Source organism: Saccoglossus kowalevskii, chromosome 8 (assembly GCF_978046115.1).
Source record: "Saccoglossus kowalevskii chromosome 8, keSacKowa6.1, whole genome shotgun sequence".
NCBI classification, from domain to species: Eukaryota; Metazoa; Hemichordata; class Enteropneusta; family Harrimaniidae; genus Saccoglossus; species Saccoglossus kowalevskii.
In genome coordinates this window covers 18,791,539-18,809,815 of record NC_140648.1, presented here as the reverse complement: position 1 = coordinate 18,809,815, position 18,277 = coordinate 18,791,539, and the positions used below count along the sequence as shown (strand labels likewise).

The 18,277-nt window shown below is 33.5% G+C and overlaps 1 protein-coding gene across 1 annotated transcript in view; it reads right to left on the bottom strand.

The window, feature by feature from the left end:
* LOC100370844 (uncharacterized) overlaps positions 1-18,277 on the bottom strand; it is a 43,631-nt gene that overhangs the window by 8,432 nt on the left and 16,922 nt on the right. The window contains exons 2-13 of the mRNA XM_078007972.2: positions 13,695-13,918; positions 12,795-13,053; positions 11,080-11,272; positions 9,451-9,533; positions 6,786-6,881; positions 6,301-6,526; positions 5,933-6,061; positions 5,094-5,218; positions 4,768-4,894; positions 4,096-4,236; positions 1,072-1,098; positions 273-392 (exon numbers count right to left, since the gene is read on the bottom strand). Coding sequence (XP_077864098.2) covers positions 273-392; positions 1,072-1,098; positions 4,096-4,236; positions 4,768-4,894; positions 5,094-5,218; positions 5,933-6,061; positions 6,301-6,526; positions 6,786-6,881; positions 9,451-9,533; positions 11,080-11,272; positions 12,795-13,053; positions 13,695-13,918 — 1,750 coding nt within the window. The remainder of the gene's footprint in view (positions 1-272; positions 393-1,071; positions 1,099-4,095; positions 4,237-4,767; positions 4,895-5,093; positions 5,219-5,932; positions 6,062-6,300; positions 6,527-6,785; positions 6,882-9,450; positions 9,534-11,079; positions 11,273-12,794; positions 13,054-13,694; positions 13,919-18,277) is intronic.

Genomic DNA, 18,277 nt, shown 5'->3' with positions numbered 1-18,277 from the left:
TCGAAAATAGCATTTTTGACCAAAAATATTCGCTATAAATAAGACAATTGAACATATCCACACGAAATGAAGAAATTTGAGAGAGAACCACACAAGGTACCTTCCTAGAAAGTTTCACAGCTATACAGTTTGTGGTTTTTAAGAAAAAGTCGAAAATGTAAAGTTGACGACGGACGCCGGATGCCGACGGACAATCAGTAATACTATAAGCTCCGCTTGACTTCGTCGACAGCTGAGCTAAAAATAAAACCATTGTTATAATGAACACTTACTTCAGGTCCAACATCATCCATTTTTTCTTTCAATTCTTTCAATATCTTATCGGTGCTATCTCTCCAATCGTTAATATCTTCAAGACTTTCTGACTGTGTGTCTGTTTGTCTCTTTACCCCCTGTGCATAATTACAAAATAACAATAATTATTATACATTTCTGAAAACTGAATTGACGAAGAAATGCATCTATGTAATAAAAATACTGTGATTGAAATATTGAATTTCATGGAAAACATTCGAGGGGTTCTCCACTTTCCACCCATGACAATTTGTTTCCTGCTCAAATCTTAAGCAACATGGTCATCTGCTAAAAATTGACCTAAAACATTTTTATGTTTCCTTTGTTAATTTTGGACCAAATGGACAAAATGTGGCATTGTTTACAAGTCTTGATCAAAATGATCAAAACAATCACTGGTGAAGCCAAAAACTTTCAGGAAACAGTATTTTTGGCTACTTGCTGGGACTCTCTTGAACAGTGTAATAAAACTATCCCTACATGTGCAACATATATAAATGTGGTTCCTCAGGATTAGCTCAATGTTACATTTCTGCTGTTTTCTCAACTTTGACTGTTTTTATCGGCTCCTCGTCCGGAATTCCACAGCAGCTCGTGCATAGTCCACAGAAATACATTGTACAGTGGTGCTTGTCCAAGCAACATAGAACGTTCTATGACGCAGCTCCGACCCCAAGATTAAGTGTTGTTACACAATATTAGATTCAGTGCCTTGGAATTATTGTAGGTGTATGTGTTAATTTTAAAGTGGAAAAAAACATGAAATATATGTGTTACCCTCTCATCTTTAAGAGCTTCCATGGTCTGTAATGGACACGCATGAAAAAACAAGAAACATGTACAGAAATGAAAAGATGAACATGCAAAGAAATGTGACATGAGTGAATTCAATGTATGACTGTATTTATGGTTTGATGTTTCTACCAATAGCAGAGGCCAGAAATATATTGCATTGAAAGCTCCAACAATTCTAATTTTCATCAACAAAGTGTTTATCAAGCAACAGTTGCAGTTATTGTATACTTGATTATTGAAATATGACCATAGACACACCTCGGCCATTTACATAAGCACATGGGCTACTAATAGAGTAAATACATGTACCATAAATATTACTGTAAAATACTTTTTCTTGAAATTTATTTTCGCTTACGAAATGATTCAGTGAAAATAAAATCCAGCGAATATACCTTTTACCCTATATTTTACATTCAACTTGCCAGAAAACAGTGGAAACAGATTGCATACAAAACACTCCAAAAGTTTTTTCAGCGAAAATTTATCCCAGCTAAAATGAAGCATTTCACAGTAGTAGTGCAAATACTTACATGACCAGGGTGTGTCTATGATCAAACTAAATTATATTTAAATGATCCAGCATTATATACGCACTTCTATGGAAGATTTGCTTCTAACAAATATGGGTATTATTAAAAGTATGAAGCATTTTTAGCGGTCTTGGTCTTGGTACACATACATGGTGATTTCAGAACAGTGAATTTCAACATTGGTAGAAAATGTTCTATATTTTCAACTATATTTTCAATGCTAATTTTGAACCAAATTTCCCATTCAAAACCTTTATGTGTTGACAAGTTGAATCAATCATGTGATAGTGAAATGATATAATTGGAGTTCAGCATGGATTTGTTGCCGAGGATCTGCCGGTTTTATACATATAACAGAAAAATTAATAACAAAAGTCAAAAGTCTCAAATACTATAGTGGTATTTGTGGAGCGAGGAAGAAGGAAAACCAAATTATAAATAACTTTTAATATTGGTATACATAAGTTGTTAAAAAAAAAAAGAAAGCATAACAAAATAATTATGATTTTATTTATTAAAATTACATGTAAATAGCAACTTAGTATTACAGATGTTAAATGTATTGCAGTTACACAAAAAGAAACGCAAGTTTCAAAGTACGCAAAAACATATACATTTCATGACATACTAGTAATACAAGGTGCTGTCAGGCTCAAATTAAAATGACAGACTAGATGAACAGCAGTACCCATTATCGAAGATTCAAGTCATAGTTACAATAGACATTTTTGTTGAGTAAGTTAAGTCTTGAATATATCCACCAAATTGGACCGCAAACCCACACATTCTTTTTATCTATATAGATATACCTGGCGTGTAACTGCAATGCATTGTGGGTATATTTAAAGGTTTAACCCTGTTTTGCTACGCATTATTACTTTTATAATTACACCCATTTGCTAAGATATTAAAAAGACAATATTGACAATATAAACTGTTTCATTTGGGATAATAATAGGAATAACATGTGCATGCGCACTTCAAATTACTGATATGAGTAAGTAAATTAGACGGCTATGGTCGTCACAATGTGTCAGTTGTGAGATGGGTCCCATTGCACTTATATAACATCTGTAAAATACAGATTTTATGTACATTGTTTGTTGACACACTGTTTAAACACCAATTGCAAATTGACCACTGCCCTTTACTGCTATGATTGCCCCTAAAGATTTTTTTTTTATTTTATGACATAATTATTCATTCATATCAAGATAGAATATAAAGCAAATTTATTTTAAAATACACAAAGTAATCAATATTGTCTTTTTAATTAATTTAATAGTAATTTAATTAATATCTAAAGCTACAAGATTGAAATGAACAATGTATACCCGTAATGCCTGTATGACATAAGCGATGAAATGTACATAGAATATATCAATCATTCACCGATGATGCGTACCAGATGTAAAAGATGAACGGCAAACAAGATGACGGAGAAAGAGAAAAAAACACACACAGAAATGAAACACATAGAACAATATACATGTAGGTGATATATACACAGTGTAATTCATGTCTCGTTACAATGTTAAGTATGTGTGCGAGTGCGTACATGTATCTGTGAAATAAATGAGTGACAATTTAAATGATGTAATTGAATTCAAAGTATGTATTCATTTATCTTAAAAACGATTTACAGCGCAATTTTATAACAGCTCGAAAATTAATCATACCAGCTGACAGATAAAGGTCAGATATGTGTAACTGACCATAATATTAAGTGGTTAATTATGATTACACATTTCCGTTCCTAGCTGTTCAACATAAATCTAGAATTTTTCAATAGATATTCTAGTTGGACATCGGGTGAAGAGCATTAATCATACCAGCTGACAGATAAAGGTCAGATATGTGTAACTGACCATAATATTAAGTGGTTAATTATGATTACACATTTCCGTTCCTAGCTGTTCAACATAAATCTAGAATTTTTCAATAGATATTCTAGTTGGACATCGGGTGAAGAGCATCAACTATCTATTTGATTTCCAGATTAGGATTTAATTACTTGGCCTTTAAACGATTATGGTTTTTACATCGTGAATGATGGAAACAGATTCTATAAAACTGATATACTGTAAAATACTTTATTTTAGCTGGAAATAATTTTCGCTGAAAAGTCTTTTTAGGTGTTTTGCATGGAATTAATTTTCACTGATTTTTGACAAGTGGAATGTAAAATATAGGAAAAAAGGTATATTCGCTGGATTTTATTTTCACTGAATCTTTCCTTCAGCAAAAATAGCAAAAATTAATTCCAAGCAAAAATAAAGTATTTTATAGTACATTGCGCATCAACATATATGCTGTGCAACTGCCGTATAAATCACGTTCTCTATCAACATAACTATACATAATTACACAGTAAAGAAGACAAGTTTTATTCACTCTGGTTCATTGTTAATCGGCCTAAAAATGAACTTGACATAGTGATATTGTGATTCACATCAATGTATTTCTCACTCACCTCCGCTACTTTCATATCTAATAACTCTTCTTGTTTTTGTACTTTGGTATTAAGCGCCATCACCCTGGCATCCAAATCTGCTAAACCACGAAGTCCACTCTGGTTCTGGTCATCTAACAGAGACTTCATTTTGTCTTGTGCCTGACAACATGCAAGAAGGGACAGCAGATTCAGTAATGACTGAATTCCTCAGTTTCAATGCACAAAATATATACCATATATACTCGTCTGATTTAGTGCCCAGGGTACTCAAAAATAGCTTAGGTGATCACCCTCCCCTTTTTAAAATTATCCAAATGACAATTTTTGCTCACCATGTGCTAGATTAGAAAGAATATTAAGTCTTTTAGGGGAAAATAAAATGCAAAATGAGTTGCCTTGTCATTGATTACCACAACACTTTCACAATGAAAAAAACAGGAACTCCCAATACTACCGTAAGCAATTTTCCGACATGATATTTTTATGTACAATTTTACCTGCAACAACGCTTTCTGACCTGACAGGTCAAGTCTGTTATTAACCAATCAAAATGATGTGTTGTACTGACGCAATGTTCTGAGCATTTCTGAATATCGATGATGGCATTTTTCACCATGCAATGCGAAACTGAATTGTTGATGTTAAAATACGATCTAAAAAAGCTAAAAAATCAAAAAGCCATTCACTCACCGAATACGACACCTCATTCACCTGTTCATTTATCCCACCAATTGCTTGCTGTAAAGTTGCTATGGCGACACCAAGTTTTTCTTGTACATCTTCTATTTTGTCTTCTATGTGTCTGTCTTGTAATTGTCTTTAAGACAAACAAATATTGATCAATTTAGATTAAATTTAAAAAAACACGATAAAACATTGGTTCTGAGGAAATGAAAGTCTTGTTCATTTTGGCACTATCCACAATATAAGTGAAGCTTGTGTAATAAAATCATCTCTGCCTCTCAAATAAACAGAAATAAAAGAGAATGAAGAAAAAACAAAATTGACACCATTACCTTGATTTGATTTCTGCTTTCATTACTTGTTCAAGTTGCTTTTTCGTCTCAGATTGTTGTTTTTCTAACATTTCAATAGCGTCATTTACCTTAATGAGTCCGTCCGTCTGTTTGTGGCTTGTCAACTGTGGAGAAAAAATGAGCGAAACCAAACTAAATAGATTGTCAGCAAATTAAATTATGCATATGACAGAATCTTTTTTTTTTACTAAAGTCAACTTTTACAAAATAAATATTTTTTTCAAATAATTTGATCATTACCTGTAGCCATTATGAAATTAAGTCCATTTGGTCCAAAATACATAAAAATACGCAAAATATTGCACCAAAATGAAATACAAAATGTTGGTGTTCAAAGATTAACACATTGCCTACTGAAAGCCTCGACAGCCTCTATTTGAATAGTAAATAACAGTGTCGGCAGATGATGCAATACTTGAGAAATTTTCATCAATTCATTGTCCAGTCAAATTGCTCATTATTACTGCATCACAGGCAAAATTGTACAGCAGAAGTTTTCTTCCAAGCCAGAGATTGAGCTGATATTTTACTATCTGAAGTAATTGAGGCAAGATGTTTCTGAATTATAAAATATTTTGTTTTATTGGTGAAACAATGGCTTCATAAAAGCTAGGGGCTTCAAAGCAGCATGGTAGATTTTGATGGTATAGGACGTACCAATACATGATATGAAACACTGGCAATAAAACAAATACCAGTGTCTCATTATCGTTTACTCATTTCCACAGTATTTAGTCGTAATTAGTTTCAGTTGCAAAATCTTTTGAATTTATCTGTTGTTTTACTTATCTGATCCAATCAAATGTATGTATTATTACCTTGTGACCTTCCCGTACATTAAGGACTTCATCTTCTGTTAATTTTTGCAACGCAGACCATCGCTTCTCATTTTCTTCCCTCATAGCCTGCTCGTGGGTGATTCTGGCAGACTGCTCAGCGTGTAGCATCTGAATATGAAAGTTATGTCAAACAATAATTTTCAGATATATCAGTAAATTTTTCAGCTAAAAGGGAATAATGACAACTGTCTAAACATGTTACCAACTGAATTCATTCAGACAATAGATACGCCACTCCCATTCTAACCAGCTTGTGCAATGTGTAATTTATGTATGTGCACCACAGCAGTATCAGAACTAGTTTGGGAAAATACAATTCTAGCTAACAATTTGGATAGATATGATACCTTTTCTACATTGGCAAATTTTTGTTGCGCTTCTTCTCGAAGCTTTATTTCTTTCTGTAAAATTTTCTTGCTGACTTCTTCCGCGATTTCCGCAATTTTTCCTTGCATTTTAACTCGTTCGTTGTCTGTCGCATGTTCTCTTTCTCGCTGGATTTGATCCAGTGCGTGCATGGCCTCATCTCGTTTCCGTGCCTGTTCGTGCACCTGGGCTTGCATGTCATTCATCCTGTTGAAAGAAGGAATATATGGTCACGGTTTAGATGGACCAACTGCTTTTCAGAGATGGTATAGCACCCTCAAGAGTGGTATGTGGAAAGTTTACTTTACCTACAGGGGGCGCTCTACAGATAAGACCATTATAGTTAGGTAGGGCTCATAGGAATACAATTTTTGTTTTATTCAATTCAGGACACATTTCAGCAATTGTAGATGAAATGCAAGACGTGGCTCTGAATTCGCCCATTGATGATGATCAACTTTCTTACCTCATATGGATTTGATTCTCGTTTTGCCTCCGCTCAGCTTCTTCTGATGTCATTCTATTCCGAACATCTAGTAAAGCATCTCGAACTTCTCCTAACCTAGAATACAGATGAACCAGACAGATATATGTAAATACTACCTACACTTGTTTATATACAACACACGTAAATAAAATTGTAAATAAAAATGTCCTTTTGTGTGACCCTTTCCTTTTAATTATTATCACTGACGTAATTTTAATCTTTGATGTGCGATATTAAATACTCAATTCGCAAAATAATGACCAGCCCATGAAATTAGACAAGTTTAATATTTTTGCTGGGTATCCAAACTGACATCAATAACATGAGAAATTACAAAATCAAATCTACGTCACACAGCTACCGAAACAAAGTAAACATGCTTTAATAAAAGCAGAGGATCTAGGATGCTTGTAAGTTGACCAATCATGAATCTTGTCTCATCTGTCATTGAAACACTCTTGTTTTGATGGCGTAGAAGTGAGGAGAAAGTTGTACTGCAGTGTTTTACCACCAAGGACACCAGGAATCAGTTATTTTTTACACACATTTGTATTTCTACTGAGTGGGCATACAAGCTTAAAAGTCACCAAGTCAGTGAATATTGCAGTTTTGTGTGTTTTTGATATGTATAATGTGTTGCACCCTACTGAAAGTACGGTGTACTGTCAGTACATCATTTCCATCATGGACTAGTACAATACATGAACAATCTTATTTTTGTTGTTACAACTAATCTATCAGTAGTAGTGAAAGGTAATCATGCACTATTTCAGTGTATTTCAATTGAATATGCAGTTTTGCTAAGAACAAAAAAGAAACACTTGAACTCATTCAACGAACAATATTTTCAACTGAAAAATAATTATAAGTCAACTCGGTCACTTTCTAAAAAAATACAACCAACAAAATTTTCCCCAAATCTTAGAAGAAACTTTGATCAATACCTGCAGCCAATGAAAAATTGGTTCCAAATTTGTTCCAAAATAAACAAAGAAATTTTAGAAAAATACAGAAAAATGTGCAAAATGAACCAATTTTGGCGGGAAAGATGGTAGCATCCAAAGTGTTAAGCATTTTATCTGACATGTAACTATTGTTGTTCATTACGCTTTAATACACTGGTAGCTCAAGACATTGTCTGCTGACAAATATTTTCCCATTCATTTTAGCTATCTGCGGAGCATTAAAGTGACATTCTATTTCAGTATTTGAGACATAAACGAAGAAATATGTACATTTTCACAGACAAACACAAGTCATTGCAATGTAAGAGGCAGAGGTTGTTGCCGTCATGTGTGCATACGATTACATGCATTGTACATTACCCGGTACATGAAATCTGAACACATTCAAATGTACATGATTATGTACCTTAATAGTTTGGCATTGCTTAAAACATTCACTGAAATACTAGTATGCAGAATGATAAAATACGAAAAAAATAGCACAGATTTGAATCTATCACTAGACTATCACTATATACCAAGACGTTTATCAAAAATTTACCAAAACTATAAGCCAATCGACTACAGGGATATTAGTTACACTATATTATACAGCATTGTCACATTACGCTACCTGGCATCAATTTGTGTTCGTATCATGTTAGTAGATTGCTCAGTAGTTGACTGATTCTCGTGGTGTTTGCGTTGATAGTCCAGCTACATCAGAATTAGTGCGAACAGGAAGTAAGCATGCATGCATGGGAGAAAGACGATGTGATGATTGTATGTACATGCATGACAGTGGTTGCATGCAGCTGGTTGTCGGGATCACTTTCTAGTAGATCTCGCACAAGGCACTACAATCTTTTGAAAAGATTTCACTTTAAAGTATGTACTAAATTGTCAAGTTCAGGCACCATCCACAAAATAGATCCATTTATAATTTGCTTTTTTCCTATTATGGTCAATTTTTTTTAAAAAAGTTTGAAGTAATTTTGTCTGTTTCATTCAAAATTATGACTGAATTCTGTGAAAATTACAGAAACTGTGAACAAAATTTACCCAAATTTGTGTGGAAAAGAAATTGGCGCTCAAGGGATTAATGCATGACCATGATGAAATTTAAAATATTACCAGAATGTCTGAACGAACGACAGGATTGAGATACATCTAGAAAGTGAACACAGATCACAATTTGCTGACAGATGGAAGCTCTACTGAACACAACATATGTCAGCACAGTTTCTATGGTTAACTACAATGTATGGCATCCATAGGACAACACATTCTATAGGTTTCTATGGATTCCACACTATACATTCTATAGGAATCTATGGTGCCCACGTAACTATTCTATAGTTATCCATGGATTCCATAAGAATACATGCTATAGTATTCTATGACATCCATGTGACAACATATTCTATAGTTATCCATGGATTCCATAAGAATACATGCTATAGTATTCTATGACATCCATGTGACAACATATTCTATAGTTATCCATGGATTCCATAAGAATACATGCTGTAGTATTCTATGACATCCATGTGACAACATATTCTATAGTTATCCATGGATTCCATAAGAATACATGCTATAGTATTCTATGACATCCATGTGACAACATATTCTATAGTTATCTATGTATCCATGCGACAAAGCATTCCATAGTTATGTATTTCCCACCAATACCTTACCTACTACTCATAAGAAGTCGGAGTTGCGAGACTTCCTGCTCAGTGAAGTTGCGATCATCAACATGTTTTCTAGCCTCTACAATCTGTTGTTTATAAAAACAGTTACCACGGACACCAACATGAAAGCGAGAACACAAACATATAAAATACAAACATTACATGATAAACGACCAGAAAAACACAAAACATAAAATTATGTGCACTGTGCCAGTCATTGTTTTTTTTTTTGACCGATAAAATGTTGTAGTGTTTTCTACGAATATCAAACTAAGAGAGTTGATACAGTTTTACAGAAATGTCGACCATAAGATTTTTATTTCAATTCAGTATTTTTTATCAAATACACATACTGTTAAAGTTGTCCTCTTAAAAAAATTATTGGTGCTATTATGTAAAATATTTGATGGACTGCAGGAAAAAAAATTGTCAGGATTTTGATGTGTTTTGAATTATTATTAATACGACCCTGAGTAATTAGGAACAAAAGTGTTTTTTTGATGAAATCTACTAGTATATGCAAAGAAAATTCAAACACACAAATGGGAATCCAAAATGATCACCAGCATTATTATGTATTTCCCACAATTCATGCAAATTCAATTATAACATTTCACATGATTCAAATAAAAAGTTGTGATTCGCTATCAAGATGTCTTTTTTTGCAGCATCCTCTATGCGCGAAGTTACATCCAATCACAGTCCAGTCATTTGCGTAATGGTGACATCTATTTGTACTTGCTGCAATTAGCCATTTTGAGTTTAAATGTGTTTTTTTTTATATTAAATTAACCGTAAACCACATTGATGGGTTAGCCTAAAACAATAGAAGGATATGATGTTATATATATATATATTATAATTAAAACCTGGTCAATATTAGCTGGTTAAGATATTGCGCATTGTGCCCTTCCTTAATGGCCTCTGTGCGGTCAGCCGGTACATTTATTAAATTAATCCATTATGGTCGACAAAACTGTAGCAAGTCAAATGAAGGTGAAATAATAATGTGCGGTAAATGTTTCTAAACCATATTCAGTGATTTTCCACACTCAGAAAAAAGCAAACATACATATGACTGATGCACAGTGCTTCTCACCTACACACCCCTATTTCCCAGTGGTATGGTCAAATTTTTATCATTTTTTTTTTTTTTATTTCTATCTCAACTCAACACTTGGAAATAGGAGGGCGAGAAAATTAAGAATTAACAATTAGGAAGCGAGGTTGAGAGCATGATAGTACCAGAACACACGATTCAGATTCTTACCCGCTAAATATTTCCAACAATAGATTGCATTGCACAGAAATTAAACCAGGAGGTAAGAGTTGAGTTAAAAATTGCATACAATAGCGCCCTCACAGTCCACAATGTGAACTGAATAGCGCCCCCATAGTCCATGTTGCTTTGTTGCTTGTTATTTTTGGCGAATCAAATCATCATAAACTGCTTAAAGCTGAATGCTAGTAACACAATATTTTTCTAAAACAAATTTACATGACTGTCTCCATGACTATTATTTTTGCATGAATTTTTATTTTCAACATTGCACCAAAATATCACCACCTCAATCATTTTTATGTTGGTATACAAAAGACATACGTGTAAAATAAAAGTGACGCAAAACTTACAGCCTGCCTATTGTCTTCTTCAAGCCTTTTGGAGCGCTCTTTCAACTCGTGCATAATAGAATTAAACTCCATTTGTTGTGTATCTACTTTGCTTTTTAAAGTTCGTACTTCGTCAACCATCGTGGTCGTAGCACGTTCTAGTTGGTCGCGCATTCGGTTGGCTTCGTCTAAATCATTCCGAAGATCGGCAATTCTGTAATATAAAAGCGATTACTGAACTCAATACAATTCAAAATAGACTTCAGTTTGTTGTTTCAATTTTTTTTTCCAATATAGACTAGACCGGAAAAGTAAAAGTAAAAAAAAAATATTTTGACCTGAAAACTATTCTTTATAAAGCTTCATCTAATCAGAGGATATCAAACAATTTTGTTCAGAAATGAATAATAATACTGAATGATGGTGATTCATGTCTTTTTATTTAATATGCAAATTGTGACCCTTTAACTCATAAGTTATGCACATTTGATGACCCCATAACTTATTAGTTATAGAAATTCCATTGATCAAAATATACTTATAATGGCAATGAGTAGTAATACTCAGTCAATACATCAAACATTACAAAATCCATACACATAATAATTGGCCAAAAGTGCCATTCATTTACTTAATGTGTAGGATTTACGGCAAAGGTTACAATATATTTAAAGATTACACTATGTAATGTATTTTATTGTGTGTAATTTAATGAATCGCATCAAAGGAGCATTTACTTCCACAATGTATTGAAAGCACAGTTTTATTGCACAATAACATGTTTGAGTCAATGAACTGTGAATCAACAGCTGATTCTCACGATGCAGTGGCTGTGAGTTTGCATGCCGCGAATGTGAATTACCAATCAGCTGATTTTTGTCGTGCCCTGAATGTGAATTAACAATCAGCTGATTCTTGTCGTGCCCTGAATGTGAATTAACAGTCAGCTGATTCTTGTCGTGCCCTGAATGTGAATTAACAATCAGCTGATTCTTGTCATGCCCTGAATGTGAATTAACAATCAGCTGATTCTTGTCGTGCCCTGAATGTGAATTAACAGTCAGCTGATTCTTGTCGTGCCCTGAATGTGAATTAACAGTCAGCTGATTCTTGTCATGCCCTGAATGTGATTTTACAATCAGTTGATTCTTATTGTGGGGAATGTGGATTAACAATCAAATTATTTTTGTTGTGCCCAAAATGTGAATTTACAATCTGCTGATTTTTGTCGTGCCCAGAATGTGGATTAACAATCAGCTAATTCTTGTTGTGCCCTGAATGTGAATTAACAATCAGCTGATTCTTATTGTGCCCTGAATGTGAATTAACAATAAAATTATTTTTGTTGTGCCCAAAATGTGAATTTACAATCTGCTGATTTTTGTCGTGCTCAGAATGTGGATTAACAATCAGCTAATTCCTGTTGTGCCCTGAATGTGAATTAACAATCAGCTGATTCTTATTGTGCCCTGAATGTGAATTAACAATCAAATTATTTTTGTTGTGCCCAAAATGTGAATTTACAATCTGCTGATTTTTGTCGTGCTCAGAATGTGGATTAACAATCAGCTAATTCCTGTTGTGCCCTGAATGTGGATTAACAATCAAGCTGATTCTTGTCATGCCCTGAATGTGAATTAACAATCAGCTGATTCTTATTGTGCCCTGAATGTGAATTTACAATCAGCTGATTTTTGTCATGCCCAAAATGTGAACTAGCAAATAAAACAACTTACTTTGCATACTGTTGGTCTCTCCTAGAGAGTATTTCTTGTTGACTGCCTAATACTGCTTGCTCTACTTGTTTCGTGTGATTAACTAACGCTCCTACGGCCGCTCTCTCATCCTGCACTTTCTCCTCTGCTCGTTTAAGTCTTGCTCCCAACTGACCAATGAGGTCATTGCTGGAACGTAAATTTTCGGCAAGGTGTTGTCGCGCTTGTCGTTCAGCGGCTAAAGTTTCTTCTGTTTTTCGGTGGGATTGTTTTAATTCTCCTGTTGATAGAAACAAATATCAGTGATATTGATACAAACATTTCCAAAGATTCATCAAAGTTGTACTCTTAAATCATTCCAAAAGTTGTATTTGGGTGAATATTGGATTGTCTATGTAAATTGCGGGAATTATGTATTTAATGTGCAAATTTTTAATGATTTTGAACATTTTCAAACAATTTGTTTGCCCATTCGATTGTTTGTGCAAAATTTTATTTACTAACGTTTTTAAATAGTGTTCTGACGTGCATGGATTCAACTCCATTCTGAAATTATTGCATTCGCAGAAATTCAGAACACTGACAAATCCAGAGAGTGCTAGTATTTATTTAACACTCACATTCAGAAAAAACAAAAACAACTATAAAAAAAAAGACTTTTACCGGTGATAAAATACAAGAAATAACTACACACTTCATGAAAGTGGTGAGAAATAACTGAACAAAGCCTTGCAAGTTGCTGTAAAGTAGAATTGGCAACAGTGGATAACAGTTAGATCGCACACACACACCATCACAACTCTCCCAAAAATATTACCTTGAAAGACACTATAAAAATACACTACCGGTAAATAACGTTAATCAGTAATAATTTTGTGCCAATCATACAGTACTAATTAAAAATTACTAATTAACAAATACCTTGTAATCTAACAACTTCTTCTAAAAGAGCTCTATTTGATCGTTCTGAAATTGACAACCTCTGCTCCAATTGATTCATTCTAGTGCCTTCGCTGTAATCCTGTATACTGGAAAGCTGCGATTTGCGACCACTGAACGGCACCAGCTGATTGTCAAAGCCGGGTGGTGCCGGACTAGATGAACCAATATTAGGTAGTGGAGCAGCTAGTCGATTTGAAAATGGCCTGAAACATAAGTATAACAAAAAAAAATGAATTGTAAATCAAAAAAATAAAATGGTTGGAATATATTCACCTGCTTGTTAGTTGATATATGCAAACATCAACAATTATTGTTTTTATTTAACCTTTTCACCACCAGTTCCCTCTTTTCATCACAAATTCACAAAATAGTCCTGTTTATATATAGTCTGCACGTTCCTTCAGAAGATTGGGACAAAAAACGCCAAACTGTTTGAGTAAAAACTGAAAATTGTGTCTGTTGGCTCCAAAATTAGGGTTCATTTCCAGAAATATTGGAGAATATAAGAAAAAAGTGAAGATAAATTTGGGCGAGAATGTCTGGTGGTGAAAAGGTTAACACAAATATCATATCAGGCAATACATATGAATTAATGTTGATGAGGCTACAGTTCTCACATATCGCTTAGAAACAGACTGTCAAGTTGGAGACATGAATGCCTCTTGTTTCCATAGAAACTGAGGCTCTAGTTGTATCATATAGGTTATTGACACATGTTGAAAAAATCATTCACGTTTCAGAAATGGGTTATTGTTCTGCAAGTCATGTACATGTAGAGATAGAGCAAAGTGTGAATCTGTTCATATTCACGTACAGTAAACTGCTTTTCTTACATGACACATTTTTGTGAACGCATCAAGATTGTAGTGAGAAATAATGATACTGTGTGATGAAACTCTGTGTTGTTGAAATCTAAATCTATAATACACATGTGAACAGTATTTCATTTTTAAATGTTCTACAATCCCATGATGCAATGGACATATTGTTTCCAACTGAAATATTTGCAAATTATACTATGGTTAGTTACAAATACTTTTTAGAATAATTATTAACCATACTTGAATTGTGATTCAATTACCAAAAAATAAAAATTACCTACAGGTATATTTCTAAACACACAAATTTGTTTGCTTCGGCATCATTAAACATTGGCTTTCAAAATTGAAGAAGATGTTTCCCACACTAGTACATGTATATATATATATATTATATTTTGTATCTATCAATACTACAATAATATCTGTATACTGGCATGGTTTTTTGTTTTTATTTCAAGAGTAGGAGAAATAGTATCAGAGGCATGGCAGAAAACATAAACTTCTCAATGAATTGACAATGTATATATTAACCACAGGCTGATTTAATATATGCCAGACATTCAGTCAAAATAGGCATATCATTAATAGACAAAAGATGACTTTTTTCTTTACATTATTCACTTTATAAGCGATTCAGTCCACATGAATTAAAACGTGTATATACATATTCACTGAGTCGCTTTTAATACAGCAGTCATATCAGTCACCTTGCAGGCAATTAACACACCTCCAGTTTGTTTATACATCACCATGGTTACCAAGGCTGTGTAATATTCAGCAACATGTCATATTGTTAAATTAGGAAAAAGAAAAAAATTGATGTCAAAGTCAAGTTTATTTGAATCCACAACGTCATTTTGTTTTTAACAATGCCGACATTATTTCTTATTTGAGTGTATTTGTAATTGCCTCGTTAAAATACATGTGTAGTTCATTTCTCAATTGCCTCATCACTATTCAAAGTTTTTCTGAGACTGACACCTTGAACTGAAGACGCAGTGATGGAAATTGATCATCTCCCTTTTTCATCTCTTTATACTAATTTCCTGTCGAGAACGGTACATTCTATTGTTAGAACAAAATAAAATGGTAATTTTTAGTGAAATTCACATACTCAAACAAGAACAGCTAGGACGGAAAAAGGGGTATTTAAAGAAAAAAACACTGTGTGTGCTTACATATATGTTCGGGATTCAATGTACCTTTTTATAGAAAGCAAGATTTTTTGCTAAGTCAAAGTAACTAGTTTATAAATATCTTTATATTTGACCAGGACAACAGTACAAAATACAAGGTGCACATGTGTACATAGATGGTCTTATTTTCTGGGGAGGGGTGTTCAAGGTAATAGGAGGGGCTGCTTAAATTTATCATAAAATGAAATAATTTTTATACATTACATCGAGGTGCATAATTTGTAATTAATAGTGAGTATGATTACATTTTTGTGCTCATAATAAAATTCTTTGAGAGAAAAACAAATGGAATAGTCGTGAGCCGATAAGACCACCAACAGTAGCAAAATATATGGTGTCAACTTTACTGTATGTGTACAATTACACAGAACAGTATTCGTGTCAGAGATGTAACCCGGCAACACAGGGTTGCAGAATTCTGGAAACAAATATTTTAACAATACATGTAATACTGTGAAACATTTTTAGCTAGCACGTTATTTTAGATAATTTAGTAAATCTGTAATTTAGCTAATTCAAGTGTATTGTCACAATGAGATTGTTGACACTTTAAAATTAAAAATTCTGTTAATTTATGAAATGAGTCAAATTCGTTAAAATTCGTTATTTTAACATGTTTTACAGTACGTACACCAATTGAATAAAAAAAAAATAGCATCTATAAAAGTAAGCTTATGATATGCTTTTAATCTACCTGCCTAAGATTTTGAGAGAAGTCAGTTACAGTTGTTCACAAGTACCGGGGTACTATTAGAAAAGATATTCAGACTTCCTTGATTTCTACACTATGGTTTTATTTTATGATAACGACGATGTTTGAACATTGAATTTAACATTAGTTTCTATGGGGAAAATATTGTTCGGTGACATATCGTGAAAATATAGTTTGTTGTTGTTATAAGATGGATAATTCTGATTCTCACGAATTGTTGGGAGATTCTGGGCAACACTATTTATTTTCCATGACTGGATTTATATAGAAATTGTTCCAAAAAAGCCTGTTTTTGGCATTATTTCATGATTTTCTCAAAAACCATGATTTGTACTGGGTAAAAACACTCAAAAGGCTATAGCATATATATGAATCTATAATTAAGTAGCACTTTTAATTAAAACAAAATATTGTGATAAAATTTGAATTCCTATTCGAGGGTATTTCAATATGTTAATAATAAATTAAAATGCCTGTGAATGACCCTAAATGCCAAACCATGCCAAATTTTGTTAAAAACTATACATAATTTGCATTTCGCATTCAACAGGCATGATATTATATTGGTTACTTTCGTATAGACATCTTGAAAAGTAGAAAAAATCAATACGTGGTCGTCTGCTAGTCAATGTGACCTTTTCACCACCAGTTCTCTCTTTTCATCACACATTCACAAAATTCCCTTTTATAGTCTGCACTTTTCTTCAGAAGATTGAGACAAAAACAGCCAATTTGTTAGAGTAAAAAGTGAAAATTGACTGAAATTTGAAAATTAGGGTTCATATTCAGAAATATTGAAAAATATAAGAAAAAAGTGCAGAAAAATTTGGGCTAGAGAGTCTGGTGGTGAAAACGTTACAAACCATGACAGATTGTGAATTGAAATAAGACTGGCACTCAAACGTGCGGCAACAAGACTAACTTGACAAAACATCATCAGAGTTTAGTGAAATATATTTAAATCAGTATTATTATCAGTAATATTAACTAAATGGACAATTATAAATTATTTCATTTGAGTAAATACGGTAATATATTCCAAAATGTTTGGCGAAAACAAGCATAACAGAACTACATAGTTAGCAATGGGTAACAAAAGTTAACAATGGGTAACAGAAGTTAACAATGGGTAACCAATGGTGGTGATAGACGAGTTCTACATTCTCTGTGAACTAGTTGTTACTGGTATGGAATAATGAACTAAGGCAGACACCTGTTGGGTTTAACCATGTTACGGCAATATTGTATTTGTTCGATTCAACATCCATCTCCAATAAAACATATGAAAAAAGATTACAGTTGTTGTTTTGTAGGCCTATCAACCAAACACTGCTGTATATGTATGTCATATGCTATATTCTCGGGAGCAGACATCCGGGTATTTTCACCACCTGGCAACCATCACAGTGAAAAGAAAGGCTGAAAACTCTCGAAAAAAAAACGGTACTTTGGGATGGTTGTTGAGACTCCCCTGAATAGTGTAACAAGATTACCCCTGCGTATCCACCACATATAAATTTGTTTGCTCAGGGTTACTACAAAGTTCAGTTTGTGCCGATTCTCAACTGTAGCTATTTTCACCGGCTCTTAAACCTGTGCGCCACAGCAGTTCATGCAGACCACATAGAAATACAAAAAAATGTACATGGTACAGTGGTGTGCATCTTAGCAACGTAGAACATTCTGTGACGTAGCTTCGCACCCAAGAATAGACTCTTTTGACAAGGGCTGAGATATTTCAGACGTAAGAAATATATTTATTACCGTGATCACCTCTGCAACCCTTTCCCTATAAATTACAGCAAGTTTAGAATACCTGTCATGTAGTAATAT